Source organism: Schistocerca nitens, chromosome 2, assembly GCF_023898315.1.
Source record: "Schistocerca nitens isolate TAMUIC-IGC-003100 chromosome 2, iqSchNite1.1, whole genome shotgun sequence".
NCBI lineage: Eukaryota > Metazoa > Arthropoda > Insecta > Orthoptera > Acrididae > Schistocerca > Schistocerca nitens.
This window is the reverse complement of record NC_064615.1, coordinates 272274562-272297136: the sequence shown is the minus strand read 5'-3', so window position 1 is coordinate 272297136 and position 22575 is coordinate 272274562. Positions and strand designations below refer to the sequence as shown.

The window sequence follows — 22575 nt, the reverse complement described above, 5'->3', positions numbered from 1 at the left end:
CGCCAGCCCACTAGGGCAATTCACATCCAAAATCCTGTACAAGATGATCGGAAAAAAAACATTTATTATTAAACACTGACGTGCCAACTGAAGGTGAGTATGTAATGTTAAAGAAAACTGAGACGTCTCTTTTACGTTAAGTTTGTCATTAATTTTGAAAAGGGCAATCGAGTTATGATTTGAAAATATCCACTTAAACTGTAATTAGTACTGAACTTCGTTACGCGAACAATGACTTTCAGAGACCTCAACATAATGTCATCAAAAAAATTTAGAGAAAGGCAAGCACTTTTTACTTTGCAGTTACTTAATTTTCAAATTGGATTTCACATTATTGTCTGAACAACTGAGCCTTTTTTACTGACTTGGACAGAATTAAATACTAGAATACGTACCAAACCAAACAGCCACGTGCACCAAGCTACACTCCTGGAAATGGAAAAAAGAACACATTGACACCGGTGTGTCAGACCCACCATACTTGCTCCGGACACTGCGAGAGGGCTGTACAAGCAATGATCACACGCACGGCACAGCGGACACACCAGGAACCGCGCTGTTGGCCGTCGAATGGCGCTAGCTGCGCAGCATTTGTGCACCGCCGCCGTCAGTGTCAGCCAGTTTGCCGTGGCATACGGAGCTCCATCGCAGTCTTTAACACTGGTAGCATGCCGCGACAGCGTGGACGTGAACCGTATGTGCAGTTGACGGACTTTGAGCGAGGGCGTATAGTGGGCATGCGGGAGGCCGGGTGGACGTACCGCCGAATTGCTCAACACGTGGGGCGTGAGGTCTCCACAGTACATCGATGTTGTCGCCAGTGGTCGGCGGAAGGTGCACGTGCCCGTCGACCTGGGACCGGACCGCAGCGACGCACGGATGCACGCCAAGACCGTAGGATCCTACGCAGTGCCGTAGGGGACTGCACCGCCACTTCCCAGCAAATTAGGGACACTGTTGCTCCTGGGGTATCGGCGAGGACCATTCGCAACCGTCTCCATGAAGCTGGGCTACGGTCCCGCACACCGTTAGGCCGTCTTCCGCTCACGCCCCAACATCGTGCAGCCCGCCTCCAGTGGTGTCGCGACAGGCGTGAATGGAGGGACGAATGGAGACGTGTCGTCTTCAGCGATGAGAGTCGCTTCTGCCTTGGTGCCAATGATGGTCGTATGCGTGTTTGGCGCCGTGCAGGTGAGCGCCACAATCAGGACTGCATACGACCGAGGCACACAGGGCCAACACCCGGCATCATGGTGTGGGGAGCGATCTCCTACACTGGCCGTACACCACTGGTGATCGTCGAGGGGACACTGAATAGTGCACGGTACATCCAAACCGTCATCGAACCCATCGTTCTACCATTCCTAGACCGGCAAGGGAACTTGCTGTTCCAACAGGACAATGCACGTCCGCATGTATCCCGTGCCACCCAACGTGCTCTAGAAGGTGTAAGTCAACTACCCTGGCCAGCAAGATCTCCCGATCTGTCCCCCATTGAGCATGTTTGGGACTGGATGAAGCGTCGTCTCACGCGGTCTGCACGTCCAGCACGAACGCTGGTCCAACTGAGGCGCCAGGTGCAAATGGCATGGCAAGCCGTTCCACAGGACTACATCCAGCATCTCTACGATCGTCTCCATGGGAGAATAACAGCCTGCATTGCTGCGAAAGGTGGATATACACTGTACTAGTGCCGACATTGTGCATGCTCTGTTGCCTGTGTCTATGTGCCTGTGGTTCTGTCAGTGTGATCATGTGATGTATCTGACCCCAGGAATGTGTCAATAAAGTTTCCCCTTCCTGGGACAATGAATTCACGGTGTTCTTATTTCAATTTCCAGGAGTGTATATGTAAAATAAATAAAACTCCCGCACTCTTAATTTGTGCATTTTCTTTAGATTTTAATTTTTTCTAGTGATAGATTCTCGAACTTCGGTTAGCATATAAGGAAAAAAAAAAGGAACAAGGACCCTGCTTGGTAACAATATCTGGGGGCAATGAGGACACAATCGCCCTGAATGTAATTGATTATTATTTAAATAAAGTTCATTAATCAAATCACATTCAGTTGTGCTGCTGGGTTAGCCGTTAATACTTTCTACCGATGAACAGTCTTACTTCAGTGCTGTGCGTGAGACGAAACTCGGAGCCGACGACGGATCTGTGTTTCTGGAACTGCTGCTGTTGTTGAAGACAGTAGCATCTTGTGGGGCCACGGCTAATTACAGGAACGGAAATCATAATTAATACAGCCTCTTCCGCCCGTCCACTGTCCTTCCTCCTGCTACTAGTCATCTGGCCGGCGCTCGTACATGATGCCGCCGAAATTGTACTCTCTACTGCGAGAGCGTTAACACCACATTTCCGCACACCACAAGCGCTGTAACCCGTCTCTCTCTCTCTCTCTCTCTGCGCAACAACCCCCTACCCAAAGATTTTACAACGCACAAGCACTGCTATTATCGTTGCTAGTCGATGCAAATAACAATTCCTTTGGCTTTTTCCCAGAACTTATAAGTTTCACAGCAAATGAAACGTCAACAGACTTTTACCTAAATGTACACATACAGTGAAGCAATGTCCTTGCTTATTAAAAGAAAGCATTTAAATTACAAATATTTACATAAAATTTAAAAAAATGTATATATCGGTAGCAGGTGCCATGCATCCTGCATTTTCGGTGTTACAACTGAGGGAGAGTGAGTGCAGTTTTATCTTTTTGTTTCTTTGTCTCTTTTCTCCCATTTCCTCAGTTTTAACCACTTTCATTTCTAATAACTTCGTATCGGCGCTGAACCTCGTCGTTGGGCACCCCTAACCCATAAACAAATGCCACTGGACAGCGAATGACTGGAAATGTGGAATGATGAATCACGCTATATCCTATGGCAGTCTGATGGAAGAGTTTGTGTTTGGTGAATGCCAGTAGAACGTTAGTTGCCGTAAAATGTGTGCCAAAAGTGAAGTAAGGACTATACAGGGTTACAGTATGTCGGTTTTTCTCGTGATTAGAATGTGGTCTCGTTATTGTACATAATAAAACACTAAATGCTGAAGGATATGAACACATTTTGCAGAACTGTATACTGCGTATAATACAGGAACGTTTCGGGTACGATCCTTGTTCGTATTAGCATGACAGTGCATCCTATCACAAGCAGCTGTGGGAGACAATAGTTAGTGTACAGCACTGCCCTGAGTCCATGCACATACGCAATGCAGCACCTTTGGGATTCGTCAGAACGTCGACTTCGCCTCAGAACAGAGCTTCCAACATCACTACATTGTATGCTTTCGGCTTTTGAGAAAGAATAGGCTGCTGGTCCTCCACAAACATTCAAACACATCACTGGAAGTGTCCACAGCAGGCTTCAAATCGTCATAAAGGTGAAGTGTGGACACACTCCATATTGACGTCCACTAATAGGAGGACAGATACTTTGGGTGACTGCTCGATACCAATGGTAATATTACCGATGACAGTGTCACTACAGCAGAGCTACTAAAGACGGTTTACCGAAATTTCTTCAGAGTTTATGACGAAGTAAATAATGCAGAATTCGAACCAAGAACTACTGCCAACATGAGTAAATTAGAAGTAGATATCCTCGTTATAGCGAATGTACTTAAATCATTTAATAAAGGCACGTTTCTGCTCCATATTGAATACCGATTCGGTTTCTCCCAGAGTGTGCTGATACAACAGCTAAGTGAATTGCAGACCAAATCATTGACGTCCATTTTCAATAAAATTAAGAACTTATACTCTATTTGAACAACGGCAGAGAAAACTACTTACACGTAGTCAGCACGGATTCAAAAAATACCATTCTTGTGAAACTCAACTACCTCTTTATTCTTGCAAAGTTCAAAATGGTTCAAATGGCTGTGAGCACTATGGGACTTAACTTCTGAGGTGATCAGTCCCCTAGAACTTAAAACTACTTAAACTTAACTAAGGATAGCACACACATCCATGCCCGCGGCAGGATTCGAACCTGCGACCGTAGCGGTCGCGCGGTTCCAGACTGTAGCGCCTAGAACCGCTCTGCCACCCCGGCCGGCTTGCAAAGTAATGAGTGCTATTTACAGGGTATCTCAAACTGATTCCATATTTCTACACTTCCAGAAGACTTTTGACACCATTCCTCACAAGCGATTTCTAATCAAATTGCGGGCCTATGGAGTATCATCTCAGTTGTGCGTCTTGATTCGTGAGTTCCTCTCAGAAAGATAACAGTTCATAGTAAATGATGGAAAATTATCTACTAAAACAGAAGTAATATCTTGCGTTCCCCAAAGAACTGTTATAGGCCCTCTGATGTACCTGATCTACATAAACGTCACAGGAGACACTCTGAGCAGCCCTCTTGGACCATTTGCAGATGTTACAGTGATTTATCGTCTTGTAAAGTCATCAGATGATCAAACTCAATTGCTAAATGATTCAGAGGTGGATTTAGATGGTGAAAAAAATAACAGCTATCTCTAAATTATGAAGGGTGTGAAGTTATCCACGTGAGTATTAAAATGAATCGGCTAAATTTCGGTCACACAATGAATCACACAAATCTAGGGGCTGTCAGTTCAACTAAATATGCAGTAATTACAATTACGAAAAAATAAAAGTGGATAGATAATGTTGTGGGGAAAGTAGAGCAAAGACTGCGATTTATTGGCAGATTGGCACAACATTTAGAAAATGCAACAGGTCTACTAAAGAGACTACTTACACTACAATTGTCCGCCCTCTTCTGGAGTATTTCTGTGTAATGTGGGATTCGCATCAGATGGGAATGACGGAGGACATCGAAACAGTTCAAAGAAGTGCAGCTCGTTTTGTATTATCGCGAAACAGGGAAGAGAATGCCACTTATATGTCATGTGAATTGGGGTGACAACATTTAAAGCAAAGACGGTTTTCGTTGTGGCGGAATCTTCTCATGAAGTTTCAGTCACCAACTTTCTCTTCCGAATGAGAAAATATTTTGTTTGTGTCCACCTACATAGAGAGAAATGATCATCATAATAAAATCAGAAAAATAGGAGCTCACACAGAAACATTTAAGCATTCGTTTTTCTCATGTGCTGTTCAAGAGTGGGTTGGTGGAGAAAGAATGTGAAGGTGGTTCGACGAATCCTCTGTCAGGCACTTACGTAGGACTGCAGTCTAGTCACGTAGATGCAGATAGTGAGTTTAGCGCTTGGAGATGAACGGGGTCCAAAAGACCCGCCAGGGTAGCCGAGAGCGCTAACGCGCTGCTTCCTGGACTCGGGTAGGCGCGCTGGCCCCGGATCGAATCCGCCCGGCGGATTAACGAGGAGGGCCGCTGTGCCGGCCAACCTGGATGTGATTTTAGGCGGTTTTCCGCATCCCGCTGGGTGAATACCGAGCTGGTCCCCACATTCAGCCTCGGTTACACGCGTCGCAGATATTTGCAACACATCCACACTATTTCACGATTTACACTAGACGCACACAGTTGGGGTACACTGATTCCATCCTGGTGGGTATGGGGTGGCGGCGGGAAGGGGATCCGGCCATCCCTAAAACTATCATTGCCAAATCCGTTGTAACGACACCGACTCTGCGATCGCTGCGGGATTATGGCGTAAGCGAAAGAAAGAAAGAAAGACGAACGGGGTCCAAAAGGTAAGAATGTAGAGAGGAGTGTGTCTTTGTGTATGTGTATGTGTGTGTGTGAGAGAGAGAGAGAGAGAGAGAAAAGAGACAGAGACAGAGGGAGGGAGAAAGTGAGAGAGAGAAGGAGACAGAGAGAGAGAGGAGAGGGAGAGAGAGAGGGGGGTGGGGGGGGTGGGATAGGGGGAGACAGACAGGAGAGGGAGAGAGAGAGAGCAAATGGCACGGTTGTACCTGGGCGCCGGCGATGGTCGCAAAGCGGAGGACCTGTAGCGCCGCGGCGGCGGTGGCCCAGCAGGCGGCGGCCAGCAGGCTATAGTGCAGCGCAACGCCCACGACGACGCAGAGCGCCCCCGGATCGGACTGCGCGTACGGCTCTGCACCGGGGGCGGCGCCGGAGCCGAGGCCGGAGGCGGCGGCGGCGAAGCAGGCGTCGCGCAGCGCCGTGGCCAGCACGAGCTGCAGCAGCGCGCGCGAGCCGGCGCGCCGCCGCCACTCGCCCGCCACCAGCGCGGTGCCCGCGAAGCCGAGAGCGCCCAGAAGCGACAGCGACACGCCCGCCACCGACAGCGCCGTCAGCGTGCCCTCGTGCCCCAGCCACGCCACGTCCGCGTCCGTCACCAGCTGAGCGAAGTGCGTCAGGTGCCGGCAGCGGCACACGTCGCTCACCTGTAACCGGCCACCGCAGCTCTCTGAACCATGTATCGTGCTACATACTGGAGGGCAGCTTCTGTTGCAACTGTCTAGTCATACGTACTGTAGAGATGTTAACAGTGCTACTGTTCCGTCGTACACACAGGAGAGAAACTTGCAGAGCCACAGCACAGACATACGTACTAGAGACAAGCTCAAGTGCTACTGTCCAATAATTACACCTGCCAGCACCAGCAAATGTGTCACACTTGCAAGTGGTTGGATGGTTGGTTTGGAGTATAAAGGGACCAAACTACAGGGTCATCAGTCCCTTTTTCCTCATGTAAACAAGGCTCCAAATTCCCAAAAGGTTCTTGATGCAATAATTTACCAACAGCCGTATGATTTGTAGAAGTTTATTTTATTTAATGAACTTCAATGTGCTGCTACCAGTTTCGGTATTACATTGATGCCATCTTCACGCCCCATTCGTCATAGTCGTAAAATCGCTATACACAGAAGGAGCCATATAACTGGATCCGCGGTTCAAATGGCTCTGAGCACTATGGGACTTAACATCTGACGTCATCAGTCCCTTACAACTTAGAACTACATTAACCTAAGGACGACACACACATCCATGCCCGAGGCAGGATTCGAACCTGCGACCGTAGCGGTCGCGTGGTTCCAGACTGAAGCGCCTAGAACCGCTCGGCCACTCCGGCCGGCTTTTGATCCGTGAATCAATCGTCCTGCAGCATATAGAAGTTCATAAAATAAAATAAACTTCTGCAAATCACACGGCTGTTGGTAAATTATTGCATCAAGAAGTTCATGCCAGCTGTCGTAACACGATCCATGATGGATCAACGAAGATTAAAATTCCAAAAAGGGGTCGCAGAATGGCAAAGGACGGAAAACTAACGGGGAACCACACTGAAAGAGAAAACGAAAGAAAATAACCAAAAGGGAAAAACGTACGTTAAAAGGAAAAGTAATGGAACGTATTAAAATAATATAGAAGATATCCAAGACTGGCTGATTACAAGAATAAATAACGGTGAGAAAGTCACTCTGCAAGACACTAAAATCTCCATCCTAAAAGAGAAGGTGAGATGAACAAACATAGAAATTCTAAAGGAAGCAGGTGTCGACAGGTGTGAAAATTATCGAACTATCACTTTAATAGATCATGGCTGCAAAATACTAACATGAATTCTTTACAGACCAATCGAAAAACTAGTAGAAGCCGAACTCGGGGAAGCTCAGTTTCGATTCCTTCGAAATGTTGGAACACGTGATTCAATGCTGACCCTACAACGTATCTTAGAAGACAGATTAAAGAAAGGCAAACCTACGTTTCTAGCATTTGTAGACTTAGAGAAAGCTTTTGACAATGTTGACTGGAATACTCAAATTAAAATTCTGAAGGTGGCAGGGGTAAAATAAGGGAGCGAAAGGCTATTTACAATTTACACAGAAACCAGATGGCAGTTATAAGAGTAGAGGGGCATGAAAGGAAAGCAGTGGTTGATTAGGGAGTGAGACAGGGTTGTAGCCTATCCCCGATGTTATTCAATCTGTGTGTAGAGCAAGCAGTGAAAGAAATAAAAGAAAAATTTGGATCAGGGATTAAAATCCATGGGGAAGAAATAAAAACTTTGAGATTTGCCAATGATATTGTAATTCTGTCAGACACAGCAGAGAACCTGGAAGAGCAGTTGAACGGAATGGACCGTGTCTTGAAAGGAGGATACAAGATGAACATCGACAAAAGCGAAACGACGATATTGGAATGAAGTCGAAGGAAGCCAGTTGATGCTGAGGGGATTAGATTAGGAAATGAGACACTTAAAGTAGTAGATGAGTTTTGCTATTTGGGGAACAAAATAACTGATTATGGTCGGAGTAGAGAGGTATAAAATGTAGACTGGCAATGGCAAGGAAAAAGTTTCTGAAGAAGAGAAATTTGTTAACATCGAGTATAGAGTTTAGTGTCAGACAGTCTTTTCTGAAAGTATTTGTATGGATTGCAGCCATGTATGGATGTGAAACGTGGACAGTAAATAGTTCAGACAAGAAGAGAATAGAAGCTTCCAAAATATGGTGCAATGGAGTAATGCTGAAGATTAAATGGGTAGATCACATAAGTAATGAGGAGGTACTGAATAGAATTGGGGAGAAGAGGAAATTGTGACACAACCCGCCTAAAAAAGGGACCGGTTGGCAGAACACGTTCTGAGGCATCAAGGGATCACCAGTTTGGTATTGGAGAGTATCGTGGAGGGTAAAAATAGTAGAGGTAGACCAAGAGATGAATACACTAAGCAGACCCAGAAAGATGTAGGTTGCAGTTGTTACTCAGAGATGAAGAAGCTTGCACAGGATAGAGAAGCATGGAGAGCTGCATGAAACCACTCTCTGGACTGAAAACCACAACAACAACAACAACGAAAAAACGTAAAACGACACCAGCCATTGAGGCATAGTCGCCCAACACCGAAGGCAAGGTGCTGTGAAGGTTAAAATTGCGTGTCAGAACGGCTCAAATAGGGCAGTACAACAAGATGTGGACTACAGTCATATGGGAGCCACAGTGACACATAGGTGGGTCCTCGCGATGGAGAAGGGGACCCTGTGTTAGCTAAGTATGGCTGATGCAGAGTCAGCAGAGGACAACAGAGTCCCTGGGAGTGGCTTACATGGACGACTGCCACACATTCGTTGTCTTCTTTATAACACATAGTTTATATGGTGTACTGAGAGTGCACCGTTCACTATCCCAGATTAGGGAAACTTTGCAGTGGAAGACGGATCGAAGATCAGTCTCTGCCAGGCCAGTCTCCAGATTTGGTTTACTGGCAGCCTGTTTGACCAGGTGGTCAACAAGTTCATTGCCCAGGTCCTCGGTCAAAATGAAGGTCACTGAACGTCCACTGGTGCCGAAGGCATAAAGAGACTCCTAGATAGTCGGTACCAAAGAATGGCCAGGGAAGCACTGGTCCAGAGCTTGTAGGCTGCTTAAGGAGGCACTACAGGTGACGAAGAACTCCCCAATACAGGAGCTGATATGCTCAAGAGCACGATTGATGGCTACCAACTCTGCAGTAAAAACGCTGCAGCCAGCCAACAAGGAGCCCTGTTCAGTATGTCCAACGTGAGTGTAAGCGAAATCAAGAAGATCGTTGACCATTGATCCATCAGTGTAGACTATTTCTGAGCCCTGGAACTCGCCAAGAATAGAGAAAAATTGCCAGCAGAGGGCCTCAGGTGGAACAGCCTTTTGGGTCTTGCGATAGGTCCAGACGACTTTGTGGCCAAGGCATGGACCATGAAAGTCTTTGTAAGTGGACCCGCAGGAAATGTTGGAGAGGAAAAGTGTCGAGTTCAATAATAGGCGACTGGACATGGACTGCAAGGAGATGCCCTGTTCTGGGCCACCATTGAGTGAGATGGATCACCTTGTTAGGAAAAAGGAGACGGTAATTCGGATGGTGAGGTAAACTATGAATATAGGCAGTATAATTTGCAAGCAGTGGTTTCCACTGGAGCCGCATTGGAGGAATGCCAGCTTCCACGAGGAGGCTGTTCACTGGGCTCATTCAGAGAGCTGCTGTCAAAAGCCAATCTCAACAGCGGTGGATGGGGTCTAGCAGCCACAGTGCAGAGGGCGCATGACAACTCAGTATACGAGGAACCTTGTCATAAACTGTGGAGCTGCTTGCGTCATAATACCTCAGCAACTACAAGTAGTGTGTCATGTCCTGGCAGCGACACCTGTGACATACCTGCAATAGGACACAATGCATTAGCCAAGATACGATGGTACATACTAGAAAACATCTTGCAATTTGTCATATCTGCTCTGTAGCTGTGCGAAGTCAGTCATTTTCTGGCAGCAGCATACATCACACAAATGTATGTGGAAATCGCAACTCTAAAGGCAAGATACCTACATACATAATGGAGAGAGGCATGCAGTGCTGCTGCTTGACAACCACACGTGCCACCACCAGCATATGTGGTCACATTTATATGTGACCACAATGGCTCTGTAGATATGGAACTGTATATTGCACCACAGAAAACAGTTCTGTCTGAAAGTAAAATTTTTAAAGTTCATTCACTGGCAAGTGCAGCGCCGAGCCAAGACATGCCTGTGTGCAATGGCACAATGAGAATGTGAGCTGTGTAGCACACAACTGGGGCACAGATACACCACACTCGACCACAGGGTTCAGAGTGTGACTGCAGAAGAATGACCACATCGTAACGTCATTCCAACAGCAGTGCAAGGTACTGTACCAACACACAAGTCATATGCAAGAGCGACTTTCAACCGTTGACATGGGAGGAAGCAGTGCGACAGTTGTTTGAGTTACAGCGAATCCATATCAAGGCTGTTCCTTGAAGTGCTGCCTAATATTCGTCTTGCGACTTCAACTGTCAGACCTCAGCCAGCCTGATACAATCCAATTCCTTATAATGCCGCTGCTGCCTACTCTACTGCCACTGAGAGTCCTCGACCAGCAAACCTCTGGGGCTCACTCAAAGGTGACCTTTATCTGACAGCCACACACGTTGCCTGATAGATGTGTACTAGTGCTGTGCTTCTGCGTGTACATGAGCAATGGCCAGAGTATTCGCTGTCTCTTGTTGGGAGGCAGGGCGTTCTTCTGCATGGCTACCGTCATTCTGTGTGGCGCTGGTGGCCCCTGACCTGAGTGTGAACTCTGATGTCTTCAAGAGCGCCCCGTAAAACAGTGTGCCCCGACGCCAGCGTTCCAGCTGGGCGGACAACTCCTGCAGACCTCTGGGTCGGCAATCTGCAAGATGCAACCCTTGTTGAAAGTGTAGTTTCCAACCTCTAACATTAAATGGAGACACCACTGAGGTGGACAAGTCAGCAACTATTGACCACTTTCGCCACTCTGGCGCCTTTGTTCAGTGACATGGAGAACCTATTTTCATTCTACGAATCCTGAAAAGAAATGTATTCACAGCCAATACTGTATCACTGATACCCTTGGGCGTTCCACTGGATAACACTCCTGCATGCTGAGCTTGGCATCCCGTGCCCAAGGAGAGCACAGTTCCTTGGTCTCCACACTTATTACGTATTGGGTATCTACTTGCATTATAATTCCACATCAGCACCACACCAACACAACTGACACACCTGCAGTCAGACAGAATGCATTAGCCAAGCCACACTCGTACATACTAGAGAACATCTTGCATTACAGTAGTTCACTACTGCTCAGTAGTTGTGTGAAGCGCGAAATGTCCCAACACCATCATATGTCACACACCTGCTAGTGGACACTACGACTCACTTGCTGTGACGTCTTGATACACACTACAATGAATGTTGTGCAGGAGTACCTCGCATTACAAGCTGGCTAGTGAGCTGTTCACTACCACTGATCAGCTCAACAACCTGTCTCAGGTCCCAGCACTGGAACATTTCACTCACCTGTAAGTTCACGCTGCAACTCTAGACACTACATCCTTACACATACTGAGGAGAATGTTTGTCAACAGCCTGTGTCACAACTGGTGAGAAATGCTCAGCAAGAGTGTGAAGTGCATCTGGGGCCAGCACTGGCCAACATCTAGCATCTGCAAGTGGCCATTGCAACTGATTAGACAAGGTGTCATGGATACATATTGCCTAATATTCAGTGGGTATATACATAAATGAAAGAAAATGGTGAGCCTCTAAGACTTCATTGAAAGCAAGTAGCAACTGCTCCAGAATCTCATTCGGGCAGCACATCAGCAAATTTATCTTTGTCTCTTTTTCCAGAAGTACAGCGCAGGAACTAAATTTATGTATGTGAACAGAGGTTGAGTTTGAGAAGGTGAGACAGATGGAGGCCCGTACGCAGAACTGTGTGACCTCCCCTTACTGCATGCAGGGTCACGACATTAAGTCTACATTCTTTCTGTAGTAGCTTCATGTCCCGAATTAATCCTTCACTTCTCAGCGGAGTGCGTTAAGCTTTCAAACGTCTTGGCAGAGTAAAACTAGAGTTCCTGACAGGAACTCCAAGTTGGAATCCTGTCTTCCCGGAAATTCCTGGATAACTCAATTGGTAAGGTCACTGCCCACGAAAGGCAAGGTCCCAGACGGCCACACAATCAACCAGACACTTTGAAGATAGTGCTAAATTTCTATTGGAGAATTCTCATCCCAAATCACCAAGCAGTTTGTCAGTTCAGGAATATCAAAGGTTTTTATTTCAGTAATTTCTTATTTGTGACTAGTTTTCAATCAATGATCATGAGGTTGACATAGCTTTATAAATATAATATGGAATGGTAGTCCATTAGCATCAGTTATGCAACTGCGATTAAAGAGCCCACTATTTGAGCCTCGCCGGCCGGAGTGGCCAAGCGGTTCTAGGCGCTACAGTGCGGAACCGCGCGACCGCTACGGTCGCGGGTTCGAATCCTGCCTCGGGCATGGATGTGTGTGATGTCCTTAGGTTAGTTAGGTTTAAGTAGTTCTAAGTTCTGGGGGACTTATGACCTCAGCAGTTGAGTCCCATAGTGCTCAGAGCCATTTGAACCATTTTTTATTTGAGCCTCGTGGCTCTATGAACAGTTGAGTTTGTTAATATCAGATGTACAAACAAGTTATGACTGCCACTGTGTTGGTACAAAACAATAGCAAATTGGAAAGTTCTCACACAGTAGCTCAATAATTTGGGAACTATCGAGCTATGAATGTCACAAGTTTCATTATTCATTTTGTAGAATAAAGACAACGCATATGGTATGGACATAGGAAAAAGATATCAGAGAAGAGAAAGGAAGAAAACAGGGAGACCAAGGGCGAGATGGATATAAGGAGTTCACACATTAATTAGAAGAAGAAATATTGAAGAAAAGCTGTGCCCAGATTTGGGCAACTGGAGAATGAAAACTAAATTTGACGAGTTATGTTGTCATAGGTCAGCGAGGCCCAGAGATGAGACGGCGGTGTTCTTACCTTCCCCCTGGAGATGAGCCTGCAGTTGTCGAAGTCCCAGGTGGAGGTGTTGAGGTTCCAGTAGCCGCAGCGCCGCCTGCGGATGGCCACGTTGCTATTCTTCAGCACGATGTCCACCTCTCCAGAGCCGTTCAGCACCGCCTGTGCGACACAGGGAGCGTCCAGGTAAGTATGGAACGTCTCTCACAAAATCCGCCGAGTAGCGAAATAGGTGATATAACATATTGAAGCTGAAGTGTGGGAGGTTATTTCAAATAGATACCCAGATATCCCGTGGGAGTTAAAGCATCTTGACAACAGACTGTCTATATGACGTTAGGGACTACTTTCTCTTACAATGCCGACTAAAAATGTCAAATTTCTTCGAAATGTGTCAGAAATGATACTTGGACTGGAAATCATTAAAAGAAAGGCCTTATTCGTTGCGACGGAATCTTCTCACGAAATTCCAATCACCAACTTTCTCCTCCGAATGCGAAAATATTTTGTTGACACCGACCTACATAGGGAGGAACGATAACCACGATAAAATAAGGGAAATCAGAGCTCGTACGGAAAGATATAGGTGTTCATTCTTCCCGCGCGCTATACGAGATTGGAATATTAGAGAATTGTGAAGGTGGTTCGATGAACCCTCTGCCAGGCACTTAAATGTGATTTGCAGAGTATCCATGTAGATGTAGATGTAGAAATGTATTGCGGGATTAGCATTTCAGCGAAACTGCACGAAGTAGGCAGCATGCAGCTGATTTCTCATTCAGAAATCACGTTTGAATGTTGGTTGTTCGTGAGAAGATCGTGTTATGCCTCGTGTAAGGAGAACCAGTGCGTTTCAGAATTACACAGTGGCGGGTTCGTAGGGTATCGAGACATCGATTTATCGTTCTGCGTTGTTGCTACTGGCAGTGGTCGAAACCCCACCACCGTCATGTGACTATCGAGTCGATGGGTTCAGTTGGTTGACACTCAACGCCATGCTAGATTTCAACGGTCACACGTGACTAGCACCAGAGCTGGGAGAGATGTATTGTTTGCTAGGCCGTGTACGGTCATGCAGCAGCAAATGGGCTTATTAGCAGCAAAACGAGTGTCCACACGGACGACGTCTTGAGCAGGTCTGAATGTCAGCACGGTTACCATTGTTGCACTTCCACTTCACGCGCAGTAGAGAGAGGCGCGCCGACGGTGGTACGTTCAGTCGCAAGTCCCGTTTCCGCACACAGCACCATCAGGTGCGTAACCGCTTATGGAGGCTAGACTATATCTCTCATCGTCACACAGGCCATTTGGTACACAACACGATCACCTCTGGTTTGCAAAGTCTGTAATTTAGACAGCAGATCTCCATGACATTAATAATAAGATAACGCAAGATCACAGGTTGCCTGTATTACTCAAACCGATCTCCTTACAGAGGGCGTGCGACTGTTCCTCTGACCAATAAGTTCTCCAGATCTCTCAACATTTTAAAATATCTAGGCATGGTTTGCCAAGACACTCACGCCCCAACGTCACCACTCGCCAGTCACTACGAATTATGAACTCTGGCGCACAGTTGAAGAAGCGTGGGATGAGGTATCCGTATCTGTCATTCAAGCCCAGTTCGACTCGACAACCACGAAGTGCGGCACTGTTGTTCCTGACAGAAGTGGCAGCTCTCTGTAATAAATTTCGCATCCTGTATGGCCTCAAAACACATACAGTTTTCATGTATATTTACTCTGTACTGTATAAACACATGAAGTAAATTTTCTTAGTCGCTGTATGAATAAACAGCAGCTTGGTTTCCAGTATAGTTGTAAAATAACTGAAAGAATTCCAGCGAAGCTTAGTAAACGTTAAACTTACTGTCTATTAAAAAAAGTGTGAGACGAGTACACCCCTTGCACTCCTAGGGATGGAAATGGGTGTAGAGAAGTGGGAGGAGTGACATGCAAGTAAATCTTTGAACGCCTGGAGAAACTGAAATCAAAATTGGTATATTTATGATTCACCATATGACAAAATATACACTATGTGACCAAAAGTATCCGGACACCCCCAAAAACATATGTTTTTCAAATTAGGTGCACTATGCTGCCACCTATAGCCAGGTACTCCATATCAGCGACCTCAGTGGAGAGAGCAGAATGGGGCGATCCGCGAGACTCACGGACTTCGTACGTGGCCAGGTGATTGGATGTCACTTGTGTAATACGTCTGTACGCGATATTTCCACACTCCTATACATCCCTAGGTCCACTGTTTCCGATGTGATTGTGAAGTGGAAACGTGAAGGGACACGTAAAGCACAAAAGCGTACAGGCCGACCTCGTCTGTTGACTGACAGAGACTACCGACAGTCAAAGAGGGTCGTAATGTGTAATAGGCGGACATCTATCCCGACCACCACACAGGAATTCCAAACTGCATCAGGATGCACTGCAAATACTATGACAGTTAGGTGGGAGGTGAGAAGACTTGGATTTCATGGTCGAGCGGCTACTCATAAGCCACACATAACGCCAGTAAGTGCCACACGACGCCTCGCTTGGCGTAAGGAGAGTAAACGTTGGAAGATTGAACAGTGGAAAAATGTTGTGTGGGGTGACAAATCACGGTACACAATGTGGCTATCCGATGGCAAGGTGTGGCTATGGCGAATGCCCGGTAAACGTCATCTGCCAGCGCGCGTAGTGCCAACAGTAAAATTCGGAGGCAGTGATGTTATGGTGTGGTCGTGCTTTTCATGGAGGGGGCTTGCATATCTTGTTGTTTTGCGTGACACTACCACAGCACAGACCTACACTGATGTTTTAAGCACCTTCTTGCTTCCCACTGTTGAAGAGCAATTCGGGGATGGTGACTGCATCTTTCAACACAATCGAGCACCTGTTCGTAATGCACGACCTGTGGCGGAGTGATTACACGACAATAACATCCCTGTAATGGACTGGTCTGCACAGAGTCCTGACCTGAATACTATAGAACACCTTTAGGATGTTTTGGAACGCCGACTTCGTGCCAGGCCTCACCGACCGACATCAATACCTCTCCTCAGTGTAGCACTCCGTGAAGAATGGGCTGCCATCCTCCAAGAAACCTTCCAGCACGTGACTGAACGAATACTTGGGAAAGTGGAAGCTGTCATCAAGGCTAAGAGTGGGCCAACACCATATTGAATTCCAGCATTACGGATGGAGGTCGCCACGAACTTGTAAGTTATTTTCAGCCAGGTGTTCGGATACTTTTGATCACATAGTGGACTTTGCACGTAAGACATCCGTAGCACGGATATTAGTAGTGTGGGAGTATGAATGGCATGACTTGTGAAAAACTAAAAAGAATTGTATTAGAGACGGATTTATAGTTGTCAGTGATTCTGCGTGATTGATGACAGTTCTAATTGCATTTCTCTAGGGGTAATGGTAGTGGTAAGAAGGGGTGACACAGGGAGCATAATTTTTTAACTCTTGGAACAATTTCCACGAAACTAGGTAGACATATGGATTACTAACTGGGACGAAATACTAAGGGGGAAGGCACCCTTAGCACCGCCACGTATGGTTGTAGCAGAGTGAGAGAAGGAGATGATATATTTATTTACCCCTTCAACTCGAGGTTAAAATGCAAATCTGGTTTTGAAATTGTGCAACAGCCACAAGTTGCATTTAATTTTCCTTTATTGACACGTTTCACTCTTCAGACGCGAGCATCTTAAGAAATTCAGTAGCCAAGGGCCACACCTTAAATATTTCTGACTGTGCACTAGATGTGTGGCCCTTGGCTAATTAAGGAGACATTGTATGTCCTATGCCGCCAGTGTTAAATTTTCGAATTTTGTGACCCATTATCTCGGAAAATTTTTAAGACACCAACCTATAATTTTCTATAATTATTGAATGCACCTTTCTAGATACGCTGAACTGTAATTACTACTGAAATTGTATTGTGGGACAATTTATCTTTTTTTTTCAATTTTGTAGATAAATGAACATAAAAACAAAACAACTCAGGATGTTTTAATTATTCTAGTTCCATATGTGTGGAATCTTACATTTGGCATGCTGTGAAAATTTCATGTCTCTACCATCATTACGTTTTTAGAGAACGGGTTATTTATCATAAAAATGCATTTAAGAGATATTGAGGTTTAAAACTTTTTTGTTACAAATTCTTATACAGACTTAAATTTCTGCGTCTTTGATGCACTAGAATTGCCCCTGTTTTCTTCAGTGTCACAACAGCCTAGTGCTTGCCTCCTCCTTTTCTTTCTTGCTTCTTTTGTCATTTGCTGAGCAGCTAACTCTGCTTCACGTACACAAAGCTCATCCAGTTCCCGCAGTCCTTTAGCTGTGTTCTGTCCAAATCTTACCCCTAACTTCTCCAGACCCTTAAGTCTTTCATAGTTCCCACCATTAAAAGTTATTACAGCATCAGACACTGCTAACTTTAGAGAGATAAGGCCAACAAATACATTTTTAGGCACACGGCACCACACAACATTATTGAAGGACTCATTCACATTCTGGGTCTACCCATGTAAATACACTCCTGGAAATTGAAATAAGAACACCGTGAATTCATTGTCCCAGGAAGTGGAAACTTTATTGACACATTCCTGGGGTCAGATACATCACATGATCACACTGACAGAACCACAGGCACATAGACACAGGCAACAGAGCATGCACAATGTCGGCACTAGTACAGTGTATATCCACCTTTCGCAGCAATGCAGGCTGCTATTCTCCCATGGAGACGATCGTAGAGATGCTGGATGTAGTCCTGTGGAACGGCTTGCCATGCCATTTCCACCTGGCGCCTCAGTTGGACCAGCGTTCGTGCTGGACGTGCAGACCGCGTGAGACGACGCTTCATCCAGTCCCAAACATGCTCAATGGGGGACAGATCCGAAGATCTTGCTGGCCAGGGTAGTTGACTTACACCTTCTAGAGCACGTTGGGTGGCACGGGATACATGCGGACGTGCATTGTCCTGTTGGAACAGCAAGTTCCCTTGCCGGTCTAGGAATGGTAGAACGATGGGTTCGATGACGGTTTGGATGTACCGTGCACTATTCAGTGTCCCCTCGACGATCACCAGTGGTGTACGGCCAGTGTAGGAGATCGCTCCCCACACCATGATGCCGGGTGTTGGCCCTGTGTGCCTCGGTCGTATGCAGTCCTGATTGTGGCGCTCACCTGCACGGCGCCAAACACGCATACGACCATCATTGGCACCAAGGCAGAAGCGACTCTCATCGCTGAAGACGACACGTCTCCATTCGTCCCTCCATTCACGCCTGTCGCGACACCACTGGAGGCGGGCTGCACGATGTTGGGGCGTGAGCGGAAGACGGCCTAACGGTGTGCGGGACCGTAGCCCAGCTTCATGGAGACGGTTGCGAATGGTCCTCGCCGATACCCCAGGAGCAACAGTGTCCCTAATTTGCTGGGAAGTGGCGGTGCGGTCCCCTGCGGCACTGCGTAGGATCCTACGGTCTTCGCGTGCATCCGTGCGTCGCTGCGGTCCGGTCCCAGGTCGACGGGCACGTGCACCTTCCGCCGACCACTGGCGACAACATCGATGTACTGTGGAGACCTCACGCCCCACGTGTTGAGCAATTCGGCGGTACGTCCACCCGGCCTCCCGCATGCCCACTATACGCCCTCGCTCAAAGTCCGTCAACTGCACATACGGTTCACGTCCACGCTGTCGCGGCATGCTACCAGTGTTAAAGACTGCGATGGAGCTCCGTATGCCACGGCAAACTGGCTGACACTGACGGCGGCGGTGCACAAGTGCTGCGCAGCTAGCGCCATTCGACGGCCAACACCGCGGTTCCTGGTGTGTCCGCTGTGCCGTGCGTGTGATCATTGCTTGTACAGCCCTCTCGCAGTGTCCGGAGCAAGTATGGTGGGTCTGACACACCGGTGTCAATGTGTTCTTTTTTCCATTTCCAGGAGTGTACTTCTTTAGTAATTTAGGATTTGCAAAATCTCCGTAAATAGGTTTGATCGTCTCCATTACTGCCAAAGGAAAACGGGTAAATTCATGCAGGGTGCCAAAAATTTCAGCTTGCCTACATTTACACCAAGTGTTTGGTGGAGGTGGACACAAAGTATGACATGGCTTTTCATCGGTTGATATTCGATGAAAGAAAGTGCTCCACACATCTCTTTTCATCTTGCCTAAATTGTCACAGTATCTCTAATGGCCTTCCCATAATATTCCTGTAATTCATCAATTACTTGGTCCGTTAGTCCTTGTAGACTGTGTAGTTCCCTATATGTGGCTGCTCAACTGTGGCAGTGTATGCGTAGCCGCGATATTTGACAGTCACACGTCAACATTCGAAATATTATTTGAAGGTCTCACAATTGTCTGATTTTAATGTATTGTATACCAAAATGTTCAGGAAAGTCCAAAGTAAATTAAGGAGTAGAAAACAGCAGATGTCAAATTTAGTGTCCCCTTAAGTTCTGAAGATGCTCGAGTCTGTCGAGTGAAAAGTTTCAGTAAAGGAAAGTTATAGACGATTTGTGGCTGCTCTACAATTTTAATTTCTAATGATAGCTATTCCACCTGCAGATGATGCCTGAGCTCGTTACAGATGTTGTGTTATAATCACGTATTGCGTAAAGTTGAATTTACAAAAAAAAAAAAATTGTAAAGTATTTTACTTTGTAATCTGTATACTGGACATATGCTTCTAAAAACATGAACTAAATTTGCTGTTTTATTTCTACGCTGACACGATTACAGTTCACATTTGATTGGCGGGAATTTCACATACCCGCTTTCAGCTTATTCCTTGACCGTTCTGCTCTTGAACAGCATGTGAGAAATATTAACACATTAATCTTGGAATGCGATATCTGATTTCTCCTCTTTTATGACGATGGTCATTTCTTCCTAAGTAGGTAGGAGTTAAAAAAATTTTTTGGCTTCGTAGGTGAAATTTGGTGACTGTAATTTCATGATTAGATCTCAACGCAAAGTAAAACGCCTTAGTTTTAATGTTTACCACCCCAGCTATCGTATCATTTCCGGGACACGCTGTCAGAGACTTTCCATTCACATTTCTGACCATTGTATGAGTAACCAGGCTGGAGATGATAATGAGGCAGTGCTCCACAGTGGAGCCCATCCCTGCTGTCTCTGACATTATCCTATTTCCGATTTTCTTGTGTCACCAGTCAGACAATGCCTTAAAAAGCTGTTTTGGTCACCATGACGTAAGCGAGGTTGGAGATATTCGGAGCGCTCTGTAGCATCACTTCGGCAACCTGACATCACTTCCGTCATTTGCGATAACACGTAGCGGAAACAGCTTCCCACTTAGCTTTGTGACGCGTGCAAGGTGTTTCAGGACGACACTGACAAAATATAAAGAACCACAAGTCGTACACGATCTTTTATTTGTTAAGGATCGTTTACCTTTGCACCCTTCGTTTGTAGGTTATGCACGGAAGTTCTGCGAATAAATAAAAACTGTTGTGTATCATTTGTTCATACAGTATTTCCCATGTTACTGAAAGAGCATTTAACGTTTAAGAACAGTGTTTACTTCAGTTGGTGTTCACGTAAATTCCTTAGTAGCTAGAGCGGATTTTCCTGAGAATACTTTACCAATAGCCTATAAATTTTTACTTAGACGGTGGCTTCGTCAGAGCACTCTGCATTAGGATCGTCCCAGACGACGCACAAGTCATACACTTCAAATACGCTACGTGTAACTTCATGTACAACTATAACCTTGACATTGACGACCGACTTCGATTCTCTTTAAAATTTGTGATACAATTAGTAGGATGCCGAGAAGATTCACCAGAAAGAAAGAAAATTCTATAAAGCAATGGTTTTTTCAGCCCTGTTGTACAGGAGTGAGACATGGGCGGGAAAACGCAGTGATGGATCCCAGATCAGGCCTGCAGAAATGAGATTCTTGCACGCAGTTAACGCTGCTCCGAAAGGACCACACCAGAAAACGTCCAGCCATCCACAGTGTAGCAACAGAAATAGTATCAAAATAAATTGTTCCAATATGAGCTGAGAGAGGTCAATAGGCTACAAAAATTATCTCCACGTGATGCCCCTCAGGAAGAAGTAGTGTCAGGCGCCCCAGAAAGAGGTAGGCTGTTATATCTCCATCTATGTCAATATTCCGCAAACGACTGTGAAGTGTGTGATAGAGCGAACTTCCCATTGTACCTGTTATTAGGCTTTCTTCCCAATCCATTCATATATGGAGAGCTGGATCCCTATGTGAGCGATAAGGAGAGGTTTTCAGTATATTCCTAGAGTCATCACTTAAAGGTGGTTCTACAAAGTTTGTAAACAGGCTTGGATAGTTTACGTCTATCTTCAAGTGATTGCCAGTTCAGTTTCTTCAACATTACTGTGACTCTCTCGCACAGGTCAAACAACTCTGCGACCATCTGTACTGCCCTTCTCAATATACGTTCAGTATTCCCTGTTCGTCTTACTTGGTATCGGTCCCACAAAATATTCTGGGATGGGCCGGAACAGTAATTTTTAAGCAACCTCCTTTGTAGACTGATTGCATTTCCCAAATATTCTATCAACGAACCGAAGTCTGTAACCAACTTCACCTGCGACTGAACATCTGAGAAGGTTCCATTTCACATCATTACAAAGTGATACGCTCAATTATTTATGGGGGTTTGTCGATTCCAGTTGCGAAACACTGATATTTTAGTCATAGGATACTTCCGTTTTGTGAAGTGCGCAATTTTACATTTATGAACTTTCAAGCAAGTTGAAAATCTTTGCACAACTTTGAATTTTCTTCAAGATCTGATTGAATATTTGTGCAGCTTTTTTTCAGACAGCACTTCAATGCAGATAACGGCATCATCTGAATAAGCACTGTCTGTAAGGTCATGAACATACAACATGAATACTAAGGGTCACAACACACTTCACTGGGACACACTCTCGGTCCAAGATAACATGACGCCTCCTCCCTCCCTACCAAGGAACACTTCCCAATTCAGTCACAAATTGGCTTTGTACCCCACAGGAAAGTACTTCAGATAACAAGCATAAGTGCAGCAATGTGACAAATGTCTTTCGGAAATCGAGAAATACTGCATCTATCTAACTGCCTGGTAGAATGTCATGTCTACCTACATCTACATACATACTACGCAATCCACCATACGGTGCGTGACGGAGGGTACCTCGTACCACAACTAGCATCTTCTCTCCCTGTTCATTTTCCAAACAGAACGAGGGAAAAATGACTGCCTATATGCCTCTGTACGAGCCCTAATATCTCTTATCTTATCTTTGTGG

At 45.9% G+C, this 22575-nt stretch overlaps 1 protein-coding gene across 1 annotated transcript in view; it reads right to left on the bottom strand.

The window, feature by feature from the left end:
• LOC126234980 (adhesion G-protein coupled receptor G2-like) overlaps positions 1-22575 on the bottom strand; it is a 118370-nt gene that overhangs the window by 25360 nt on the left and 70435 nt on the right. The window contains exons 6-7 of the mRNA XM_049943719.1: positions 13273-13413; positions 5877-6311 (exon numbers count right to left, since the gene is read on the bottom strand). Coding sequence (XP_049799676.1) covers positions 5877-6311; positions 13273-13413 — 576 coding nt within the window. The remainder of the gene's footprint in view (positions 1-5876; positions 6312-13272; positions 13414-22575) is intronic.